General features: G+C 43.6%; 1 protein-coding gene across 2 annotated transcripts in view; it reads right to left on the bottom strand.

The window, feature by feature from the left end:
- Nucleotides 1-2865: 2865 nt before the first annotated feature.
- Nucleotides 2866-21109, bottom strand: part of C3H2orf73 (chromosome 3 C2orf73 homolog) — a 31631-nt gene continuing 13387 nt past the window's right edge. For both annotated transcript variants that reach the window (XM_034764400.1, XM_034764399.1), the window contains 2 exons: nucleotides 7265-7380; nucleotides 2866-6199 (listed from right to left, as the gene is read on the bottom strand). In XM_034764400.1, the coding sequence (XP_034620291.1) occupies nucleotides 5771-6199; nucleotides 7265-7380 (545 nt within the window). In that variant the 3' untranslated portion in view covers nucleotides 2866-5770. The remainder of the gene's footprint in view (nucleotides 6200-7264; nucleotides 7381-21109) is intronic.

The raw sequence follows: 21109 nt of genomic DNA, 5'->3' as shown, positions 1-21109 counted from the left end.
TGGTCAGTTTTCACAATGGAAAGAGGTAAATAGCAGGGACTTGCAAAGATCTGTAATGGGACCAGTCCTATTCAACACATTCATAAATGATCTGGAAAAGGGGGTATTAACAATGAGGTGGTAAAGTTTGCAGATGATACTAAATTACTCAAGATTGTACATCCTAAGATGACTGTGAAGAGTTACAAACAGATTTCACAGACCAGGGTGACTGGGGAACAAAATGGCAGATGAAATTCAATGTTGATAAATGCAAAGTAATGCACATTGGAAAACATAATCCCAACTATGCACATAAAATAATGGGGTCTAAATTAGTTGTTACCACTCAAGAAAGAGATCTTGGAGTCATCATGTATAGTTCTCTGAAAACATCTGCTCAATGTGCAGTGGCAGTCAAAAAAGTTAGCGACCATTAGGAGAGGGATAGATAATAAGCCAGAAAGTATCATAATGCCACAATATAAATCTAAACACCTTGGAAATTCTGTGCAGTTCTGGTTGCATCATCTTAAAAAGGATGCATTAGAATTGGAAAAAGTACAGAGTGGGACAACAAAAATGATTAGGGTTATGGAACAGCTTCCATATAAGGAGAGATTAAAAAGACTGGGACTATTCGCTTGGAAAAGAGATGACTAAGGAGAGATACGATAAAGACCTATAAAATCCTCCTCCCAGTTTCACCTCACATCTTTATCTCCCACTTGGGCTTCTCCACCATTCTTCTGGGCTCCTTAGGGGCCCCTGGCTCTTCTTTTCTCTTGGCGTGGACCCTTGTGCGTTTCCTGGCTCTCTTTCTTTTCCCCGTGGAGGCAATGCCTCTTTATATGGCCCTTTTCCCCACACCAAAAGCAGTTCCTCCTCTGACCCAATTGTGTATTGAATGGGACTCTCTGGGCCCTTGTCTCAGTGCTTGCTTTCTGATAAGCTTCTTTTCTTCCCTGTAAATAAGGGCACTCCCTCTTCCGGTCCCCCGCCTCCCACTCCTTAAGCCATAGCACCTTCGGGGTTGGACCTCTGGCCTCCTAGTCCTGAGTGCCTTTCCCATTCCTGGTCCTTATGTCCCCTCCTGCTTCTTTCCTGCAGGATTCTGTACAGCGACTGCTATTGACCAGCTACCCACACCAGACAGTCTTGCAAATACACTTGGGCTTCCCATAGTCTCTGCTGGTTCTCTGATATCTGTCCCCACATAGCATGGACCCATCCCTCTGCTCCTCTGCTTTACTCTGTGGGAGCAGCAACTCCGGCATCCAGCCTAGTAGGGGACATTTTCCCTCAATAAAGAAAATCTGTACTGTGGGCAACTCTGTCTTCAATCCCCTTGTATCAGGGCTGATCACATTACGCAGTCCTTCACAGGCTCTCACACAGTACCTTCCTTCAGGGACAACTGAATGCCCACATTCTCCACCAAGTTGTCACAGGGTGCTCCACTCACTGCTGGCCGGTGCCTCCTTCTAGTCACTCTGGGGGTTAGCTTCAAAGGTAGACACCCCCATCTGTGGTTAGGATGCCATTACTTTGACTTTGGTCTGCACCTCCTTTCACTCCAGGACCTGCAATGTCTCCTTTGTGACTTAGCCCTCCGGCTAGGTCACTCAGCGTGCCCCCTTCCATGGTACAGTCCATCAGTAGTCCTAGGCAGTCTTCCCATTCGCTGCTTCAGTTCTATGCCACACGCTTGGTAGCTGGTAGGGGAACCCGGACCAATCCTCTTCTATGGGTTCCAGTTCAGGGACCCTCAGCTCAGCAGTACTGGGCTGCCTCTCTGCCCCCTCTCCCCCCACACCTCCAGCTCCTTCCCTGCACTGCTTCCTATCACATTGGTTCCCTTTTTCTCTCTGGGTGTACCAGCTCCAAAACTTTTCTCCCTCCTCCCAGAGTGACTGTTGTCTGCCTTCCTGTTACCTTTCTCAGCCACCTAATCTGTAAGTCCACTACCTGGCTTTCTAGGTCCCACCTGTTCCTGCGCAAGTAAGCCTTGTTCCAACCAGCTGCCTCTGGCCTAAAACTCTCCTGTTTGCAGCCTAATTAGCTGAATGGGCCCACCCTGCCAACCCAGCTCTTACAGGGCTAGTGTGAGGAACGCACCCCAGCCCCTTTCTATATTTTATACTAGTGTTGATAGTTAAGATTTAGCTTCCTATAGCCCAATGTGGTACCTTTTGAAGTCAACGGAAGTTTTACCATTGGCTAAAATTGGAACAAGTTAGGTGCATTAAGTAAAACTGTCCCATATCACAGCTCTGGTCTGTTGCAGTGGGTAATTTAGCAAATGGATTGGTGTTTGAGGGCACCGCCAATTGCTATACATTGAGATACCATCTCTCCACCAAGGAACAAACCAGGCTTGGTCAGACTTTTGACATTTCTTGTACTCAGTTAAAAGAAACAGGTTTTCAATGAGATTTACATCTCTATATGGACATAATTTACTCTCTCCCCTTACAGAAGACCTGGGAGCTTACTTTAATCATGAGCTGGTTTGTTAAGATGGCTTAGCAGGATAATTACATTTTCCTTTTGGCATGTTTATCTATTAATCTATCACATGAATGGCAATGGGTAACTTTGCTGGAAAGAAGAGATGTTTTCAAAGTATTTATAAAATAAATTTAAAGACAATTTCCAGTTAAACAAAACAATATACTTTTCCATATGTATAATAGCTAGTAAAATGCTTTCACTAATGCTTGAGGCAAATAAAAAGTATCATTAATGTGAAAGAAATTTGTTGAAGCAACAAGTGTTCAATACACAGGTGATGAAGTGTGCGCAGATGGTAGAAGTCCCAAATTGCACAGCAGAATGTACATGGTCAAAGGAGCAAAATGGCTACAACAAATCCACAAGAGAGGCTTAGAACAAGTTTAATATATTCAGAAGATAGCTCTCAGATAGAATTCATCAGAAAGAATATAAAATACAGGTACTCAGGTGTTAGTGAACTATATAGATACAAACTTATGTATTTCTAGCTCCACTGTAGTGTGTGAATTGAGAAGAACTTAACTACTTCAGTTAATGATGGTCTTTCCTTTGACTATATCCTTTACCATTTTAGTATTATACATTTGGATAATTTAATATATCTCTATACCCAAACACACTATTTGTTCTGTGTATCAAATTTGATGGTTTGTTTAGACACGAACAGTTCTGTTTTAATATAATGGGAACTGTTTTATCATATGATGTAAGAATATCTTTGCCTGTAATGATTATTTATCTATTTAAGGGCACATGGAATTAATTTATTCAGACTGCAAATGATGGAGGTTACAGAAACTTTGATAGAAACAGATGCAGCTGGACTTTGGTTGTAAAATATCGTTGATGTTTTGGATACAATTTTTTATGAATAAGGTATTCAAGTTTTTAAATACAGGAGCTTGTGAATTGGCAAAAATAAGCTGGTTTGGGTAACTGGTCACTAAGAGTTTTCTGTTTAATGGTGTATCTGCATACTCACATATGCATGTGTGATTTGGAGGTTAGGCTAGTGCCAGAATTTATTTAATCGTTGTATGTTTTTCCATTGTTTTTAATGTTTGTGTTTTGTTTCTTAACAGCACCTCTCAAATGGCCCTTAGTAAATTTAGCTGTAAAGTAATAAAGTTTTTGTTTTGAAAATTCCTTGGTTTTACAAAAATATCTAATTTAATGATGCCAGACTTCTGTTGCTTCATGTGAAAAACTGTCTGATGTCCAGAAGAAGCTTGAGCATTGGTTAGAGCTTTCTGTGTCAGGTATGCAAAGTCTTTTTTCCCCAGAATAATAAATAAATACCTAACTTACATAATGCTTTTTGTAAGTAGATCTCAAAGCACTTCAGAAAGTAGCTCTGATTGTTTAACCAGCTACTTGCTGGTTCTAATCCGCTTTGCCTACTAGTGGCCTGAAGAGGTTGAAATAGCAGCCAAAGGTAATGCAGGGTAGGGGTATTCTGGCCATGCTTTTTTTCCTCTAGCCCCATTCTCTAGGTCAGTAACAAGAAGGGAAATGATTTAAGGAGTTTCTATGATGGCTGCACTTACTCGAACATATGTCTTATACTGGGGTGATCCTTCTGGTGCTGGGCATGCTTCCTTTACAGCTAAAAACCACTGGCAGTGAAGCCCAAAGTGGTTGTACTGCAGTCCAGCAGCTGACCCTTCTGTATTAGCATTTTTAGAAAATGTTTCAGTTTTACCCCATTTGTTCATTTCTAACTAATTTCCTATACCCACACTTTGTTTGTCACTTCACTACAAATAGACAGTTCATCATATAAGCAATCAAAAGATGTAATGAATAGAAGTAGTACAAACAAAATTATAATATAATTATATTATAATACAGTTGTGACCAATAGATAAATATCTATGTCCACAAATGTCAATATGTTATTAATATAGTAATGATGGTAGGTTCTGAATTACATGTCACTACTACAACTAGCATGTACATTAAAGAGCCAGACTCTGCCTCTGATATGGTAAACAGCTGCCACTAACACCAGTGGAAGTTGTGTATGCATATCTGAAGGCCAAATTTGGTCCCTAAAGTGTCAGCTCAAGCAAAAACAAGTAATCAGCACTATATAGTTCATTTTAACTTTTAGCTATAATATATGGGACCTGCCCAATCCTTGGTAAATATTGTTTCAAAATAAGTTCCAAGAATATTTCCCCAGGTTTTTGCTATTATTCTTTGTGAAAAGAACATATAGGACATATAACATTGTTATAATATCTTCTCAGAGCAGAAAGCTGGACATTAAACTTTTACTGCTCTCACTGAAGTAAAATGCATACATTAACCTCTCCGGTATACAAGAGGAGCTGTTTAAGAACTACAGGTAATAACTTGCTTCACTGTTTGATGAATAACTGTAGGTTATAACTCAAGCCTAAACTTTCTGTGTTTCCCTAAGAGTGTAACTGGGAGAATTCTTGTTGGGAATCATAAGAAGTCGCAGCATGAAAAAAAATAGGGAAATAGTCCAATCAGTAAAAGTTTACCCATCAGTCTCTGGATTAATGGATTTTCTCTAGTATTGGGGAAAAGCGTACAGTAATTCAAATCTCTTCTGCATTTTTGATGTGTAACACACTCAAACAAGAACAGAAGCACAAGTCTGTAAGAAAATGCCTGTCCTCCTTGCTCCCAAAAAGAAAGAAAGGGTTTACTCCAAAATTGTCCTTGTTAACTGTTTAGAGTGGCAATACACATTATTTTTGCATTCCTGTGGGCTACAGCAAATTCTCTCTCTTGACTGCCATTGTTTCTTATGGAAGCACAATGGTTTCCATTTATCACAAGCTGACACCATATGGTGTGTGAAATCATACCCAACACTGCAGCATCCAAGGAGATAATGCATGTCACAACTATATATGTTAAAATAACAGCAATCAGCAATAAAACCAAACATTGTAACTAGTGTTTCTATTATTGAAAGTACATTTTCAAGAATCATAATCACTTCCAGACCCAAAAGTGTTAATTAACTCAAAGTCAGACTTAATACAGAATATATATGATCAAGATGATTGTGTTCCTCCTAACAAGGAAATCAATTCCACCTTAAAAAAACAACCACCCATAATTCTTATAGGCATATAGTTTTCTACAAACATCAAAGTACAGTGCAGCTGTTGTTTTGTCAAAGGAGTACTGTGTTCCCGCTGACACCAGTGAATTGTTAGCTTGTGTTTAGTATTATTGATATTAGACCAAGCAAATGCATTAGCTTGCACAGTGATTGTAGGCTCTCTTCATTTTAGTGACTGATGGTGATATCAGGGATTCGTATGTTTTTATGTGCGGGAGGTAACCTATCCAGAGATTTATCTAGAGGACCTTTCATTGCTGGACATAAAGACTCTTCCCCAGCAGGACGGATAACATCCACTTCAGTTGCCTGAGAAATGTCTGAACTCTTCTGTGCTCTCACAGGGATTCTGGGGTATGCCTTGGCTGCTTCTCTGACGTCTGGTTTTGATAAGTGAGTTTCACAGCCTAATGTCTCCTGGGAATTCTGCAGGCAGAGACTGGGTGAGGTCATTTGGCTTTCCACTGAGTTTCCTTTCTCTGTTTTTGGCTGTTCCAGTGAGCCTGACCCTCTAGCACTCAGGAATACTTCTGTTCCCTGAGGAACTATTGGCCCACTCACTGGTTTTATCTCTGTCCACACAAAAGCTCCATGTCGCTGGAAAGGGAAACAAGGTTGACGTTAACCAGGGGAGCATAAGCAGTTAGTAAAAACAGCTGTGATCTGAGTTCATTTATTAGCTCAAGTGCTGGCAAAACATCCACTTATTTCTTGGTCTCTCTACTGGCCATCAGCCTAGGTCCCCTCCCAATAGCTGCAGGCAATGGAATAGTGACTGGCCTGATAGGCTTTTTTATTCATGAAATGGGGCATAGTAGGAAAACTTGGAGAGAAACAACAAATAAAAGAAAAAATGCATCTTATTTTCTCTGGTTCACAACCATTATGTCACTCGAGTGTGTGACTTGCATATAGCTTTCCTGTGCAAGTCTAATCAGCTCAGATTTCATTTCTTGCTACATGGGTTGCTATGGATACAATTCTAAACTGCTGCTTTTGTAGGCCAGGAGATTTATGATTGGAACCCAAATGACTTTGTCCATTAAGGTCGCACAGAAAGGTTCTCTTTTTTATAAACAGAAGAGGGAACAAACAATAGGCTGTACTCTTCAAAATGTTTCCAACAATGGACTTCTGCATTTTGGGCCTGATTCAAAGCCTACCGGACAATGGAAGTCTTTCCACTAATTTCAATTGCTTTTGGATCAGGCCCTTACACGGTTAATTATTGATTTGTAAGAAACACACACACAAAAAAACTTGTAGGCAACAAAGACTGACAAAACTTTTGGACATTTACTTATGGAATGGCTTCAAAATACACATTGGGCCTGGTTCCGGTCGCACATCATTTTTACTCCACTGACCTCAGATGTAAGTGAGAGCGGACACAGACCTATTGGAAATCCAAACTGAGTCATATATCATTAGGGCATTTATCTATTATTATAGGTGCCAGAAACCACAGTGTTATGATGCACATAAATACAGAATGACATGTTTAAGTTATAATATTAATGACACTTTTTAATAAATCCTGGCAATTCTAAAGCATGAGACAATATTTCTTACTTTTAAAACAGTTAGTCGGAAGTTTGTGAATAAACTTACTCCTCCAGCTTCCTGCACGCTATTAATCATACAGGATGCACATTGTCTTACCTTTCCTCGGATGGGTTCATTAGGAGATTTTCTGGCATTGTACTGATGAATAAAGGAGATCCGCTCCTGTACAATTTTTGGAAGGCTTGTTGATGTTCTAGGAATTGCAAGTGGAACTGAGGGAAAAAAAACAATATTGTTGTAAAGTCAGGGCAATGATGTATGGTGTGGCCTCATGTTGTACAGCACAGAATCACTGTTGAACAGCACTCACAAATGTACTAGATGTTGCACAGAAACACAAAAGGGGGGAGGGGGAGAGACAGATGCCTGTCCTGAATTGCTTAAAAAATAAATGATGGGCTTGACAGACAAGTGAAGATGTAACATATATCAGGAAAGGGAGGGGCAAAGAGGGGAATGAATTAGTTTCATGACTGTATGGACTCAGTTTCACATGCATACATACATCATGTTGATTCAAGGCTTTTCTGAGTGGAAACGGACTCATTTTTCATAGGCAATGCTGCATAAGTGTTTTGTTTTGTTTTGAAATGAGTGATTTGGATGAGGTGGCAATGGAAGCCAGACAAATAGAAATGGGAATGGCATTCTGAGTATAAGAATTATCAAAGTCAGATATAGAAAACACTTGTTAGATCACCTAGTACGTACAGGACGGTTCTTAACAATACAGTTTCTAGTGCTTAATATTAAAAAGTCCCAAGTGAAGTTATAATTCTGTATCACAAGAACAATCTTGGGCACAGATTGCAACTGGCCTGCCTGTGGGTGGGTGTCAGGAGGGAATGCAAAGAAGCCTTCCTCCCCTTGTGAGTCCCCACAAGGGGGAAAAAATGGACCTGCCCCTTTTCACACTGAAACACAGAGTGGGCCTGGCACATCCAGGAAGCAGTCAGCACCTTCTTAAAAAAAAAAGTGCATGCTGTAAACTCCTCCTGTGCACCAGAGTACTAAGACAAGATCTCAGGGTAGCTGTTTAGACACTTGCCCACAATTTGATATATTGCTATTTAATTTTACTCTTTATTTAAAATCTTTTAGCCAGTTTTCAATCCAGATGACAGTATTCTGTCCAAGCTAAGTGGAATACATTTGCAGTTACTACTTCATGACACAGACTAAAATGCTATACTGAAATATGCTGCATGTGTACAGTATAAATACATAATTTTAAAGCATAATTCAATTAAGCACACCCTAAATTTTCAAATAGGGCTACTGATTTTGAGTGCCCAACTTGATACACTTTAAAGGGGCCTGATTTTCTGGGAACAAATGCTTCATGCTTTCTGCAAATGAGGCTCCTTAAAGTTATCCCAAATTGGGCACCCAAAATCACTAGTCACCTTTGAAAAATATAGACCATACGTGCACAGTGTTAACAGATCTAAATTGCTGCAGAAGTTAGGACACACATTTTGAAAATAAACACTGAATATGGCATCAGAGCTGAAATCTTATATTTACAGCAAAGACCCTTATCATATGACTTGTACCATACGGGCAGATATGGACTTCATGCTATACGCTACAGGATCAAGGATCACCTAAATTTGGTGGAAATTCAATTATTCTTAAAGGGTATAAGTTAAAAATGATTTTATTCTTTGTGTTAAGAAAAATTTAAAGACAATTGGTTAATTAGCCCTACCTATTAATAACATTTAGCTCTTATATAGCACTTTTTGTTTAATGATCTCAAATATCAAAATTTTACAGATGAGGAAACTGAGGCAGAGTGGTGAGCTGGCTAGGATCTTTGCTGCACATCAAGTTAGTGGACAGCTGGGAACAGAACCCAATATTTTCCCATTGTGCCAAGATGTTTGAAGTTGCTAATGTTCCATCTTCTATTTCATCCAGTTTTTACTTGGATATACTCATAAGAGAACACAACGCATATGGAGGATATTTTAAATTATAACTGTATGATAAAATAGAATGATACAAAAGTTTCACAACAATAAAGGGCCTGATCAACTCCTTCTAACATCAATGGAAAGACTCCCGTGGTCTTTGGCAGGAGCTGGATTGGGTCTTTAATCATTAAAAGGAAAACGGTAAAGAGGGCAGGCAAGGAATAAGGGGGGAAATGGGGGCTGAACTATCCTCTCCACCCTAGAGATGGTCCCTTCTCGTCATTGTCCAAGCACACTAGCAGGGAAGTGTGAACAAGTTTATGCTAATGTTGCCAATGCTGTATCTGTTCTAGGGATAAACAGAGAAATTGAGTCTCCGGTGCTGTTAGCAGGGCACCGCTCATGAACACTAAAATTCACATAAATACGCTGAGGATTTGTACCCAAAAATGTCAGTACACCAATGAATACATCAATACATTCACCCTGAGGCCTTGTCTACATTACCTGCTGGATCGATGGGCAGCGATCGATCCAGCAGGGGTCCATTTATCACATCTAGTCTAGATGCAATAAATTGACTGCTGAGCGCTCTCTCGTCGACTCCACCTCGCCCTGGTGGAGTACCGGAGTCGACGGGAGAGCGTCAGCTTACTGTGAAGACACCGCGGTAAGTTATTCATACGCTGAAGTTGCGTAACTTAGATCGATCCCCCCCTCTAGCGTACACCAGGCCTAACTCAGAATACATGAACACAGTGTACAAACAGTGTTCACGGGCACCAAACAGAGGCAAAGGGCAAATCAGGCACAAAGATGATAACCTACTGAGTTTAGGTAGAATCATATTTGAGGAAACAAGATACATCACTGAGCAGACATGGAAACAGAGGTCAATAATGTGTTCTGGAAGATCAGCATAAGGTGGATTTTGAGTCTATGTTTAAGTGCTTTTCAGATATATCAAGTTTAGATCAATAGGCAGACCACTTTGTAAAATTAATCTTCCAGTTTTTTTGCAAGTTGCAAACTCTTTCAACTAGTTTTTAGTTACTGGAGGGTTAGGATCCAGCTAGCATTTAGCAGTACATTGTTCTGGCACAAGCTAACAGTATTACATTTTGCTGATGTGTTAAAAGTGGCAAGTTAGCACTCAAAAGATTCTGAAGAGGAATCAATTGCACTATTTGAGGGAGCAGTTTCCGTGATTAAAACTTGGGGCTGGGAGTCTTGCTTGGTTGCTGCTTTGCTGTGTGACTTTGTGTAGGATATGTAACCTCCTTAGGGTGACCAGACTTCCCAATTTTATCGGGACTGTCCCAATATTTGCTTGTTTGTCCCAAGTCCCGACCGATGTTAGGTTGGGACACTGGACAAACAAGCAAATGCTCCGGAGCCCGGAAGTGCTCACACCCCCCTCACCTGCCCCGACTCTGCCCCCTCTTTCCCCCATTGGCTCCCTCCCCAAATCCCCGCCTCTTCCCCAGGCTCACCATTCCTCCTCCCTCCACAAGTGCTGGAGGGAGGCCCTGGAGATGCAGTGGGAGAGCGGTGCTGTGGGTGAGAGTCCGGCCTGGCCCCGAGCAGGCAGGACTCAGTCGGGCGGTAGGGAGAGTAGGGGGGCAGCCCGTGGGGCCAGGCGGTGGCTGTTCTCCTCCCCTGGGAAGCGGGACTCGGGAGCAGCCGCTGCTGCAGCTCCCACTGCCGCAGCTCCCACTGCCGCGGAGGGAGGAAGCGGCCGATGGCCAAGTTTGGTGGCTGCGGCTCTGGCGCCCAGGGCCCGAACTCCCCGAGCCCGGGCCTGTTGCGGGGATCCAGCAGCGTGCACACTGCACCCAGCCCCTGGCCAGTCGCGTCTGGGCTGGCTGCCCAGCTGGTGCAATCCCGCGGCAGCCCGGGGCGGAGGCATTGGCAGCCCAGCCCTGTTTGTTCCCCTGTGGGACCCGAACAGGATGGAGGGGCTGGGGCCTGCTGCCCCCACTCCGGGGCCGCCGCGGGATTGCACCAGCTGGGCAGCAGCCCAGACGCGACTAGCCAGGGGCTGGGCATGCGCAGCGTGTGCGCTGGGTCGCCACAGCAGGCCCAGGCTCGGGGGGTTCGGGCCCGGGCACCAGAGCCACAGCTGCAGCCACCGAGCTTGGCCATCAGCCACTTCCTCCCCCTGCGGCAGTGGAAGCTGCAGCAGTGGCTGCTCCCGAGTCCCGCTGCCCAGGAGGGGGAGAACAGCCATCACCTGGCCCTGCGGGCCACCCCCCTACTCTCCCTACTGCCCGACTGAGTCCTGCCTGCTCACGGCACCACGCTCCCCCTATGTCTCCAGGGCCTCCCTCCAGCACTTGTGGAGCAGGGTTTGTTTTTTTTTCCGCCCCCCCCCCCCCCCCCACGCCCCCGATATTTGACCTGGGTGATCTGGCCACCCTAAACCTCCTGTGCTTCAGTTTCCCTAGCCACAAAGGGGGAGTAATGATACCCACCTTCCCCACAGAAATGTTGTGAAGCTTTGTGAATTGTCATTGTGGTTGTAAGGTGCATTGAGGGTTTGGTTGAAAAGAGCTATAGAAATATTACCATTATTTTTCTGATACATTTCACTTAAGAAGCCTGGAAACATGTTACTTTAGGACAATTGCAAAAATATGCATTAAAGTGTCTGTAATATATTTGTGGGGCATGTAGTGGTGTTGCAGTCATCTCTCCCCTTCTGGGTCAGAGGGAGGCCACACCACCTCACTACATTGTCATGATCGCTGCCAAATTTCGGAGGAAATTAGCAGACCAGGCCTTAGCATCCTGACCGGTCTAGTGGGGCTGAACCCCAAATAGTCTATAGGCTCCGGGCCCTTAGGCAGAGGCAGAGCAAACACCACTCTATGGGCTCCAGCTCTCAAGCAGGGTAGAGCTAGCAAGTAGCCGATCATTCTAGTTCTGGCAGATGGTAGGCGAACACCAGCCACCTGGCCTAAAGTAGGGAGGCTGCCACCCTAAGGGTGGGGTGGCAGGGGCTAGGGGGACCCAGGCCCACCAGACTCCACCGGGTCCCAGCCCAGGGCCCTAACAGTGGCAGAGTGGTCCACCACTGGGTCAGTGGGGAATCCAGCTGCAATACACTGACTGTTTCAGGCAGCACTACAGCCAGACTGGAGTCGGCTGCCCCTGGGCCACTTCCTCCCCTTCCTTGGGACTGTATCTGGATCAAAGGGGTGTCCTCCATCTCCCCAGGGTAGGTGGCCAGCAGCAGTCCCATCAGCTGCCCTGCAGACACAGGCTCCTCTGCAAGGATGGCATCTCTGGGCTCTGCAGCAAGGTCAGCAGCCTGGAGCAAGCAGGATGCATCTGTCTCCCTCACTGTTCCAGACCCAACTGAGTTAGAGGCTCCGTCTTTTATACTACTTGTCCCGCCTATCCACTTCCAGTGGGAGGGATGAGGCGGGTCTGACTCCGCCCACCTGGGCACAGAGGGGGATTCTTCCCCTTCTGGGTCAGAGGGAAGCCACGATGCCTCACTACAGGCACCCCCACAAATACATCTGTAGCTATCCTCAGATCCCATGATTTTAAGATTGACTGGGGCACATTACAAGCTGCTATACTATTTTCTGTGTAATGCACCAGCAGTCTGTTCAGGTAAAGAATATAGGTATGAACTGCATATCTAGCTTCCACTTTAAGTACTTCAAAACTGGATCTGGGAATTCTATGAATGAAGATGTTATGGTAAGTCTGAAAAATAAACTTATATAAAGAATTACATTAGTTCATGAGTTTATTACTGGAATACAAAATAGCAGAAGCACATTCATATAAAATGTGACAGAAGCTGTGAATAACATTTTTAATTCTGTAGATTGTGTTCTTGTTACAACTGAGCAAAGGTTATATTAGTTCCCTGTAGAATTTCTTGCAAAGAAAAAAAAAAAAAAAGATTATCTCAATGTTTAATTTCTGGTCAATTAAATATGGATGGAATATTTTTATTGGAACCCTGAACAGTGGCATTTTCTAGTGATAAGGTAGAATTTGAATTGGCCAAATAATTCAAATGAATATCTCCACTGATTTTTTTTCTTGTCAATCCTCAAATAAATTAGTGAATATTTTTCTCAGTATTTGACCACCTCTATAGGTGATCAATAATGTTTGTCAAATATTCACAAATTATTTCTGTAAATTGATGAATTATTCACAAATAATTTGGTTCAGCATAGTAAGTCTATCAATAAATTCAAGAAAGTGATATTAGTTCATGAGTTTTCTACTTGAATATTAGATAACAAAAGCAGACTCATAATAGATTCTATAATATTCCAGTAGAAAACTCAATAATAATAATCATCCCAATTTTTTTCTTCATGTGAAAGAAGAGAAGAGAACCAAATTTAAGACTCGCTTGTAATTTAGCAACATGTGATCTGATCCCACAAACACAGATATGCTTAACTTTAAGCAGGTAAGTAGTTCTGTTGCATGCGTGTAAGCATTCTGCGGGATAAGGGCCATGATGAGGATGACCATAGTATTTCTGTAAGGTGCTCAGATACTGCCATAGTAAAATGCCTAGACAAAGTTTTAGAATACTAAACCATCTACTGCTCTGGGTTTGTGAGCTATCCTAATATAACATGCCTGACAGTCATTTGATGGAGTCTTTGAGTTAGATCCTCAGCGAGTGTAAATAGGTGTACACAAATAAAATTCACAAACAGGACAAATTAGCTCCAAAGTTATAAATTATAGCCAAAAATCGCTGTTTTCAACTACCTTAGCTGCTGAAATGGCTGTAGGGGGCGGTGTAAGGAGGAGGATCCTTACAAAGCTCAATAGGCAACAATTAGTGCAGTTATGTAACACGTAGGAATACGCTAGCTTTATTATTATTCTTTTAGGTGGCAAAACTGAGATACGCATAAAAATCCCCCCCTATTTTTTAATCTCTGTAAAGTCAAACAGAAAGGAACCGTACATTACTTCCCAGAGAATCTCTCAGCATTTATAACCTTTTAAAGGAATTGAGCCATTTAACACACCAATTCCAAGGCATAATCTTCCATCACTTATAGACGCCTGAATGCCAAAAGACAACTGGCTCAATCTCAAAATGGCAAACATGCCAACACATGGAAACCATCACTTGCCTTGTTAATGGAATGGCATGATGTGAAATTAGATGATCTGGGTTTGTGAGCAATATCCCCACAATCAATCATCCAAAATAAACTGCTTCATTATTTGTATTTAAATATACAGGAGGAGTATTCTGAAGGCAGAACTCTAGGTCCACCTATGGGGAGAAGCAGAGGTACTGGCACTCCCCAGGAAGGAGAGAGGTTTCTGCCAGCACTGGCTCTTCAGGCCACATTAAATGCCCTACCTCGCCTGACCCTCTCTCTAGCAGAAGATTGCATTCCATGCACCAGCTCCGATGCTGCTCTGCTGTTTAATACAACCACCTCAGCAGTGAAAGTGGCTGAAGTGTTGGTTTCCCACCCTGCTCTTTGAGGCTTACACAGTGAGGTTCTGCCAGCTGCTTCTCAAAGTTGGGACTAAAGGGAGCCCCTACACATCAAGCATCTTAGCAAGTGAAGGGGGTAGGAGAGAAGGTTCAATAATAAATAATGGGGCCAAGCCTCCACTCTGTGACACTGGTGTGATGGCAGCGTTACTCCATTGGCTTTAATTAATTTACACGGATATAAAACCTGTGTAACCTTCTATTGTTAAAGCACTGCTAATACAGACATCCTTGTGCTTTGTCTGTATATAAAAGAGAGCATAAGCCGCTAATGCAAGGACAAAGCCTTGTGATAAAAAGACAGGGAAATCTCATTTTTAAAAACTGTTTAACTCAAACATGATGCTCAGCACTACAGTACAAGAAACAAAGGCAGCCTTTGCCCCAAAAAGTTTACAGTGTAAAAGGGAAGACTTGCAGTGCCTGGTTCCGAACCCATTCACACCAGTAGTAATTCTGTTGCATTCAGTGGAGTTATTCTTGATCAACAGTGGTGTGAGCTCAGAACTCGGCCCACGCAGGATAAGGGATGAAAGCCTGACTCGACTGAGGTCATGGAGTGTTTTTCCATTGATTTCAATAGGGCTAGGATTTCATTCAGGAAGTATTGTGAAATCCAATTGTGGGGATGGCTTTGTATTTTGTTGTGTTTCAAATTCTAAATTAATTTCTTGTGGGCGTCACAGAAGTGATTTTTTCATTTGAATGAAGACAAGGTAGAAGCATAGTCTGGCAGTAATGTATGGCAGACAGAGCAACAAACAGTCATGCGATAAAGGATGGATGACTTTCAGTGGGACTTAGACTACCGAATGCCTAAGTCACTTTTGAAAGTGGGACTTAGGCTCTTCAGTCACATTTAGGCACTTCTGTAAGAGTTAATGTTACCCAAAGTCTACTACCTCAAGAGTTTGTGCTATATTCACTCACTAAGGCCTTGTCTACACTACAAAGTTTTGTCGACAACAGCTGTCTTTTGTCAACAAAACAATGAATGTGTACACACTGTGATGCGACTTTTGTCAGCAAAAATACCCTGTTTTGGCGACAAAATACAAACACCCCGACAAGAGACAAATCTTTTTCCTCTAAATTTGTCTACAAGTGCCAGTGTAGACACCACGCTTGATTTCATCACTTTAATTAGCTTACAGGAGGTGTCCTATAATATCCATCGTGACCACTCTGGTCAGCAATTTGAACTCCACTGCCCTGCAGCCAAGTAAATGACTATCTGCCCCTCCCCCTTAGATGCCCCAGGGATTTTTGAAATTCCATTTCCTGCTGGCTCGGCATGGAGAGTTCTCATCGCATCTTCCCAGGTGACCATGGCAGGTTATAGCAGCAAACACTCTCCTGCTCAGAATATGGGGAGGAGGCCGTGCAGTCATAGCTGCGCTTGAGCCATAGGATTTGGGATACTACAGGTACATTTCCTGAGGCTTGTGCGAGAAGGGCTATGATCTGGACACACTGCAGTGCACAGCGAAGATAAAGGAGCTGAGGCAGGCATATCATAAGGTAAGGGAGGCAAACCGTCATTCCTGCTAAGACCTGCCAGTTCTATAAGGAGCTGGACGCTATCCTCGGTGGTGACCCCACCTCCACCGCCAAGAGCCCCATAGATACTTCAGTGGGCCTGAAGATGGTGGAAAGAGGACCTAACCTGGAGGACGAAGTAACTGATGAAAAGGTGGAGTTAGATGCCAGTGGGACAGGCAGCCAAGAACTGTTCTCCACTCCAGAGTTGTCTAGCCAGTCTCAGCAGTTGCTCTCCGGCGAGCAAGAAACAGAGATGAGACTCCTGGTAAGTGGATGTGGCTTGTGTTAGTGCGGAGGTGGGTTCAGGGCATAGAAATGTGGGATGCTGGATGTGTTTCTGTGAGCTGGACACTTCTCTGTGTAGCTAATCAGTACGTCAGAACAGGGTGTTGATGCATTCCAAGATCTCACAGGAATCCTCCAGAGAGATCTCCAGGAAAGTTTCCTGGAGGTACTTGGTAATCCTCTGCCACAGGTTCCATGGCAGAGCAGCTCTGTTCCTTCCCCCATTGTAGGAAACTTTCATGTGCCATTCGGCAATCACTTCTGCAGGGACCAAAGAGGCACGCAGGCAAGCAGCATAGGGAGCAGGCTGGAAGCCACAAGCATGGAGTAGATGTACCCTGGTTTCCCTGCTTACCCTTAGCAGTGAGATATCTGCTAGAATGACCCCCACCTGTGGAAGAGTGTGGGAGAATTTTAAATTTTTGTCCTTAGTCAGCTGTACCACAATCCTTGCAGAGTGCATGTTCTTTTCCCCATGTGGAGCGCCCCACCCCCCACCATGCTTTGGGTGTTTGCAGAGTTTTGTACTTGCAAAGGGTCAGTGAGAACATGGTTGTTATGTTGCAAAAGGTGTATTTAACTGAAATGTTTCAAAGCTGTGCGTGAATTTAACAATCCTGCTTCTGTGCACTGTCCCTTGTGCTTCAGCAGATGTGGCCTTCAGGAACACCGCCCCCACACCAGCTGAGCATCTCCGCCAGATAAGAAAGTGCCCAAGACGCAGGAAAGACAACATGTTTCGGGAGGTACTGCACTGCTCCAATGCAGAGAAAGGGAATGCAAGAAGTGCTAGGAAACCGAACGGCAGGACAGAAAAGAGAATCAGGAGTTTGCTTTAATCATCCTCTTGGTAGCGTCCTTAACAAACGCAGATGCTGAGGTCCTTAATAATGCTGCAGACTGAGTAGATCCGTGCCCACCCTCCCCTGCAGCACATTCAGAACTCTTTTCCATGCCGTTCCTCCCCCACCCCTCCTCCAACTCTGCCCGCACATTCCTTTCCACTTTCCGGGACTTCTCGGTTTCCCCTTCACTCCACCCACTCAGACAACTTTCACAATTATAGCTGGATCTACACACAGCTCTGAAAGTCTGCCCTTCCCTGGTTTCTTCTTTCCCACCAAGCATCTTTGTGTGTACTGTTTTTTGTGCAATAAAAGCAAAGTTTTTTAATGGTATCTCATCTTTATTTGTTTTCTACAAATTGAGATAGCAGGCACTACCAATACATACTCAGGCAGTTTATTCATGTGCTTGCTAGAATGTAAGGCCCAAATGTCACCATTACTTCCTAGGAAAACTATATATAATGTAACATTGCAGCACCAAACACAGAGATATACATTACTGCTTCTCATTTTCAAAGTGTTGCCTCAAAGCCTCCCTGATTTGAAGGGTCCCCCTTTGGGCTCCTCTGATAGCCCTTTCACCCTTTGCTTCACAGAGATTATACAACGTACAACACACAACTATGACCATTGGAATATTATCCTTATTAAGGGCTAACCTGCCATAAAGGCATCGCCAGTGTGCCTTTAATCTGCCAAAGAAACATTCAACTGTCATCAGGAACCTACTCAGCCTGTTGCTGAACTGCTCCTTACTGCTGTCCAGGTGTCCCATGTAAGGTTTCATGAGCCACGGCTGTAAAGGGTACGCCAGGTCTCCCAGGATCACTACGGGCATTTCAATATCCCACACTGTAATCTTCTGGTTTGGAAAAAAAGTCCCCACTTGTAGCTTTCTACACGGGCCAGTGTTCCCGAAGATGCATGCATCATGCACCACCCCATGTTGATGTCAGTGAAACGCCCATAGTGATCCACAAGTGCTTGCAACTCCATGGACAAGTACCCCTTCCTATTAACATACTCCGTTGTAAGGTGGTCTGGTGCCAAAATTGGAATGTGTGTGCCATCTATTGCCCTTCCACAGTTAGGGAAATCTATTTCTGCAAACCCATTCACTATTTCACGCACATTTCCCAGAGTCTCAGTTCTTCGTAGCAGGATGTGATTTATTGCCCTGCACACTTGCGTTAACACAGCCCCAACAGTCAACTTCCTGACTCCAAATTGATTCTCAACTGACCGGTAGCAGTCTGGAGTTGCTAGCTTCCACACAGCGATTGCCATACACTTCTCTACCGATAGGGCGGAGCTCTCATTATGGTGTCCTTGCGCCGCAGTGCTGGGGCGAGCTCCGCACACAGTTCCAGGAAGGTATCTTTCTGCATCCGAAAGTTCTGTAGCCACTGCTTGTCATGCCACACCTGCATGACGATATGATCCCACCATTCGGTGCTTGTTTCTGGAGCCCAAAAGCGATGATCTATCCTATGCAGCTGTTCTGTGAATACCAAAAGCAATCTAAAGTTGCTCCTATCCATATCACGCAGCATGTCAGGAGACTGGGAGTCTTTTTCAGTTAGGAACTTTACGATTAACTGCACTGCCATCCACAATGTCTTTATGAAGTTAACAAAGCACAGGAGAGCAGTGCAGGATCCATCCCTTCTCACAAAGATACTAGGGTGCACAGCAAAGAAGAGCCGTTGAAAAATGCCGGAAAATGCTGGAAGCCCATGGAGTGCTGGGACAGAAAGCAATGCATCATGACACATTGAGCCCGGTCCCAAGATGCGCTGCGGGAAGGCGGAGTGGATTGCAACACCTAGGGACAGAAGGTGTCAAGCCGGACTGTGGGATAGGTACTCACAGTGCATTGCTCACACTATCAAATATAGTGCCCCAACTGTGGACGCCCTCTGCTGACAGAGGGAGTAAGTGTGAACATGATATTCCGATTTTCATTAGGCCAATTTTTGAGTATCGACATAACCTTTGTCGATAAAACTTGTTAGTGTAGACAAGGTCTAACACACAACTATTGAATTCATTTTTGCTCTCTAAGGACCAGACCCACCAAGCTTAGGGCCACTTTGGAGGGACAAAATGCAAATGAACCAGGGCCCACGATCAAACGTTTAATCTAAGCTCTGTTGCCTTTAGTTGTTTATTGTCTTTTACGCTTAAGAGTGGAGTATCTTAATAATAAAATAACACCTTCATTTTTCATTTAATATTTGTGTTTGGACACTACCACTTGGAACTGAAGAAAGTGTACGTTATTTTACTAATGCAGTGGGGCAGATTCTCTGTCCTGATCTGGTCCCTTTGCACCACCTGGGAGCAGAAAATTCCCACAAGTTCCAGGCCTTGGGCTGGAAAGCTCCAGCAATCCCCAGCTAGTTATGGGGAATCATAGTTGGCTGGTGTAAATTTGAGCAGCTCCCCAGGCTGCTTCTAACTTGTGCTGGGGAGAGCTCTAAATGGCTCCCTGAAGGTCCTCTCAGCTCTCAGCAGAAGCTGTATGCAGCAGAGACTCTGTTCTCAGATATTCCATCACACAAGCTAAACTATACACAGTAACCTTTAAAAGATTTTTAAAATAAATTTATGATTTACTTTGGGGTTTGGATTCAGTGCAGAGCTGTCTACACAATCAAAAAACTGAAGCTGTCATAATGATAGGAGCTATCTGTCAACTTAACATCATGGTATTAAAATTAAGTCTATAATTTAAAAGTACCAAGAGCACTTGGTCAATTGTATTACCTTCAGTCATACCATCTTGGGCTGTGATCTTAGCTCTTATAAGCTAAGTATGGTCAAGTGGTCACTATTTGGATAGAACACTCCAGGAACATCCACAGTGCTGGGGATACCACAGTTCCAACACAAGGCTAGGAGGAGATTCTTTCTTTCTTTTGGGTGGACACTAAAACTGAGGTCCTGAGCATCTATAGTCAACAAAACACCCATGGTGCTTTTTTGCAATAACAGGGGCATTAGTGGTCAAATTCTAATGTGGTGATAACAATATGCCTATCTAAATTAGAGTGCCTTTGCCATTTCCGTTGGATATATTATCTATTCTCATTTCCATTCCTGAAAGGTTGTATTACATTGCTGTGCTTTGTAATATAGCTACTGTTCCACACCAAAGTTGAATGCACTACAATGGTAGGGAACAGGGGTTAAAGTAGTTCAAACTAGTCAGAGAAACTCACCACTTCTGGTGGATGCCATCATGGGTTTTGATAACACTTGGGGATGCAATGCAGCAAAGAGAAGAGAATGGGGACAAGAAATGTATCCTAAAGGAATTCACATCTCAAGCAGGTACATAGCCAGCCAAAAAGAACGTGTGTGCGTGTGTTTGCATGCATGACACACAGCAGCACCTCCATTTTCCTCCTACCCCTATTCCAACAGATGTAAGAGTTTAGACTTGACAAGGATAGAGAATGAGTACCAGAAACTAAAACAGAAGTTGGAGGTTTGGCAGCTTCTTGCCTCCAACAGTTTGCAATACCTGATGCCATTTCCTATAGGTTGAAAGTTGCAGGGATTTAAAAGATTTTGAATATATGTATTATGTGCTACTTCTCTATGCTTCCCCATAGGCGGAAGAAAGCCAGCAGTCGCAGGTGTCTTTCTCCCTCACCTTTGAAGGAGGAGAGTCAGCAGGGGCATAAATCTTGCTTCAGAGGAGAGGAAATATATAGGGAACTGGAACAGCTTCTTCCCTCAGGTGCTGTTGCTACTGCATGGGCTGCCAAAAAGATTGTGAGCACCAGATTCTGCCCAGCCAACTACCAGCTTCTACTGCTCTGACTTCAGA

This window comes from Trachemys scripta, chromosome 3 (assembly GCF_013100865.1).
Source record: "Trachemys scripta elegans isolate TJP31775 chromosome 3, CAS_Tse_1.0, whole genome shotgun sequence".
Lineage (NCBI taxonomy): Eukaryota > Metazoa > Chordata > Testudines > Emydidae > Trachemys > Trachemys scripta.
The sequence above is the reverse complement of the archived record's forward strand: the minus strand, read 5'-3'. Positions and strand labels throughout refer to the sequence as shown.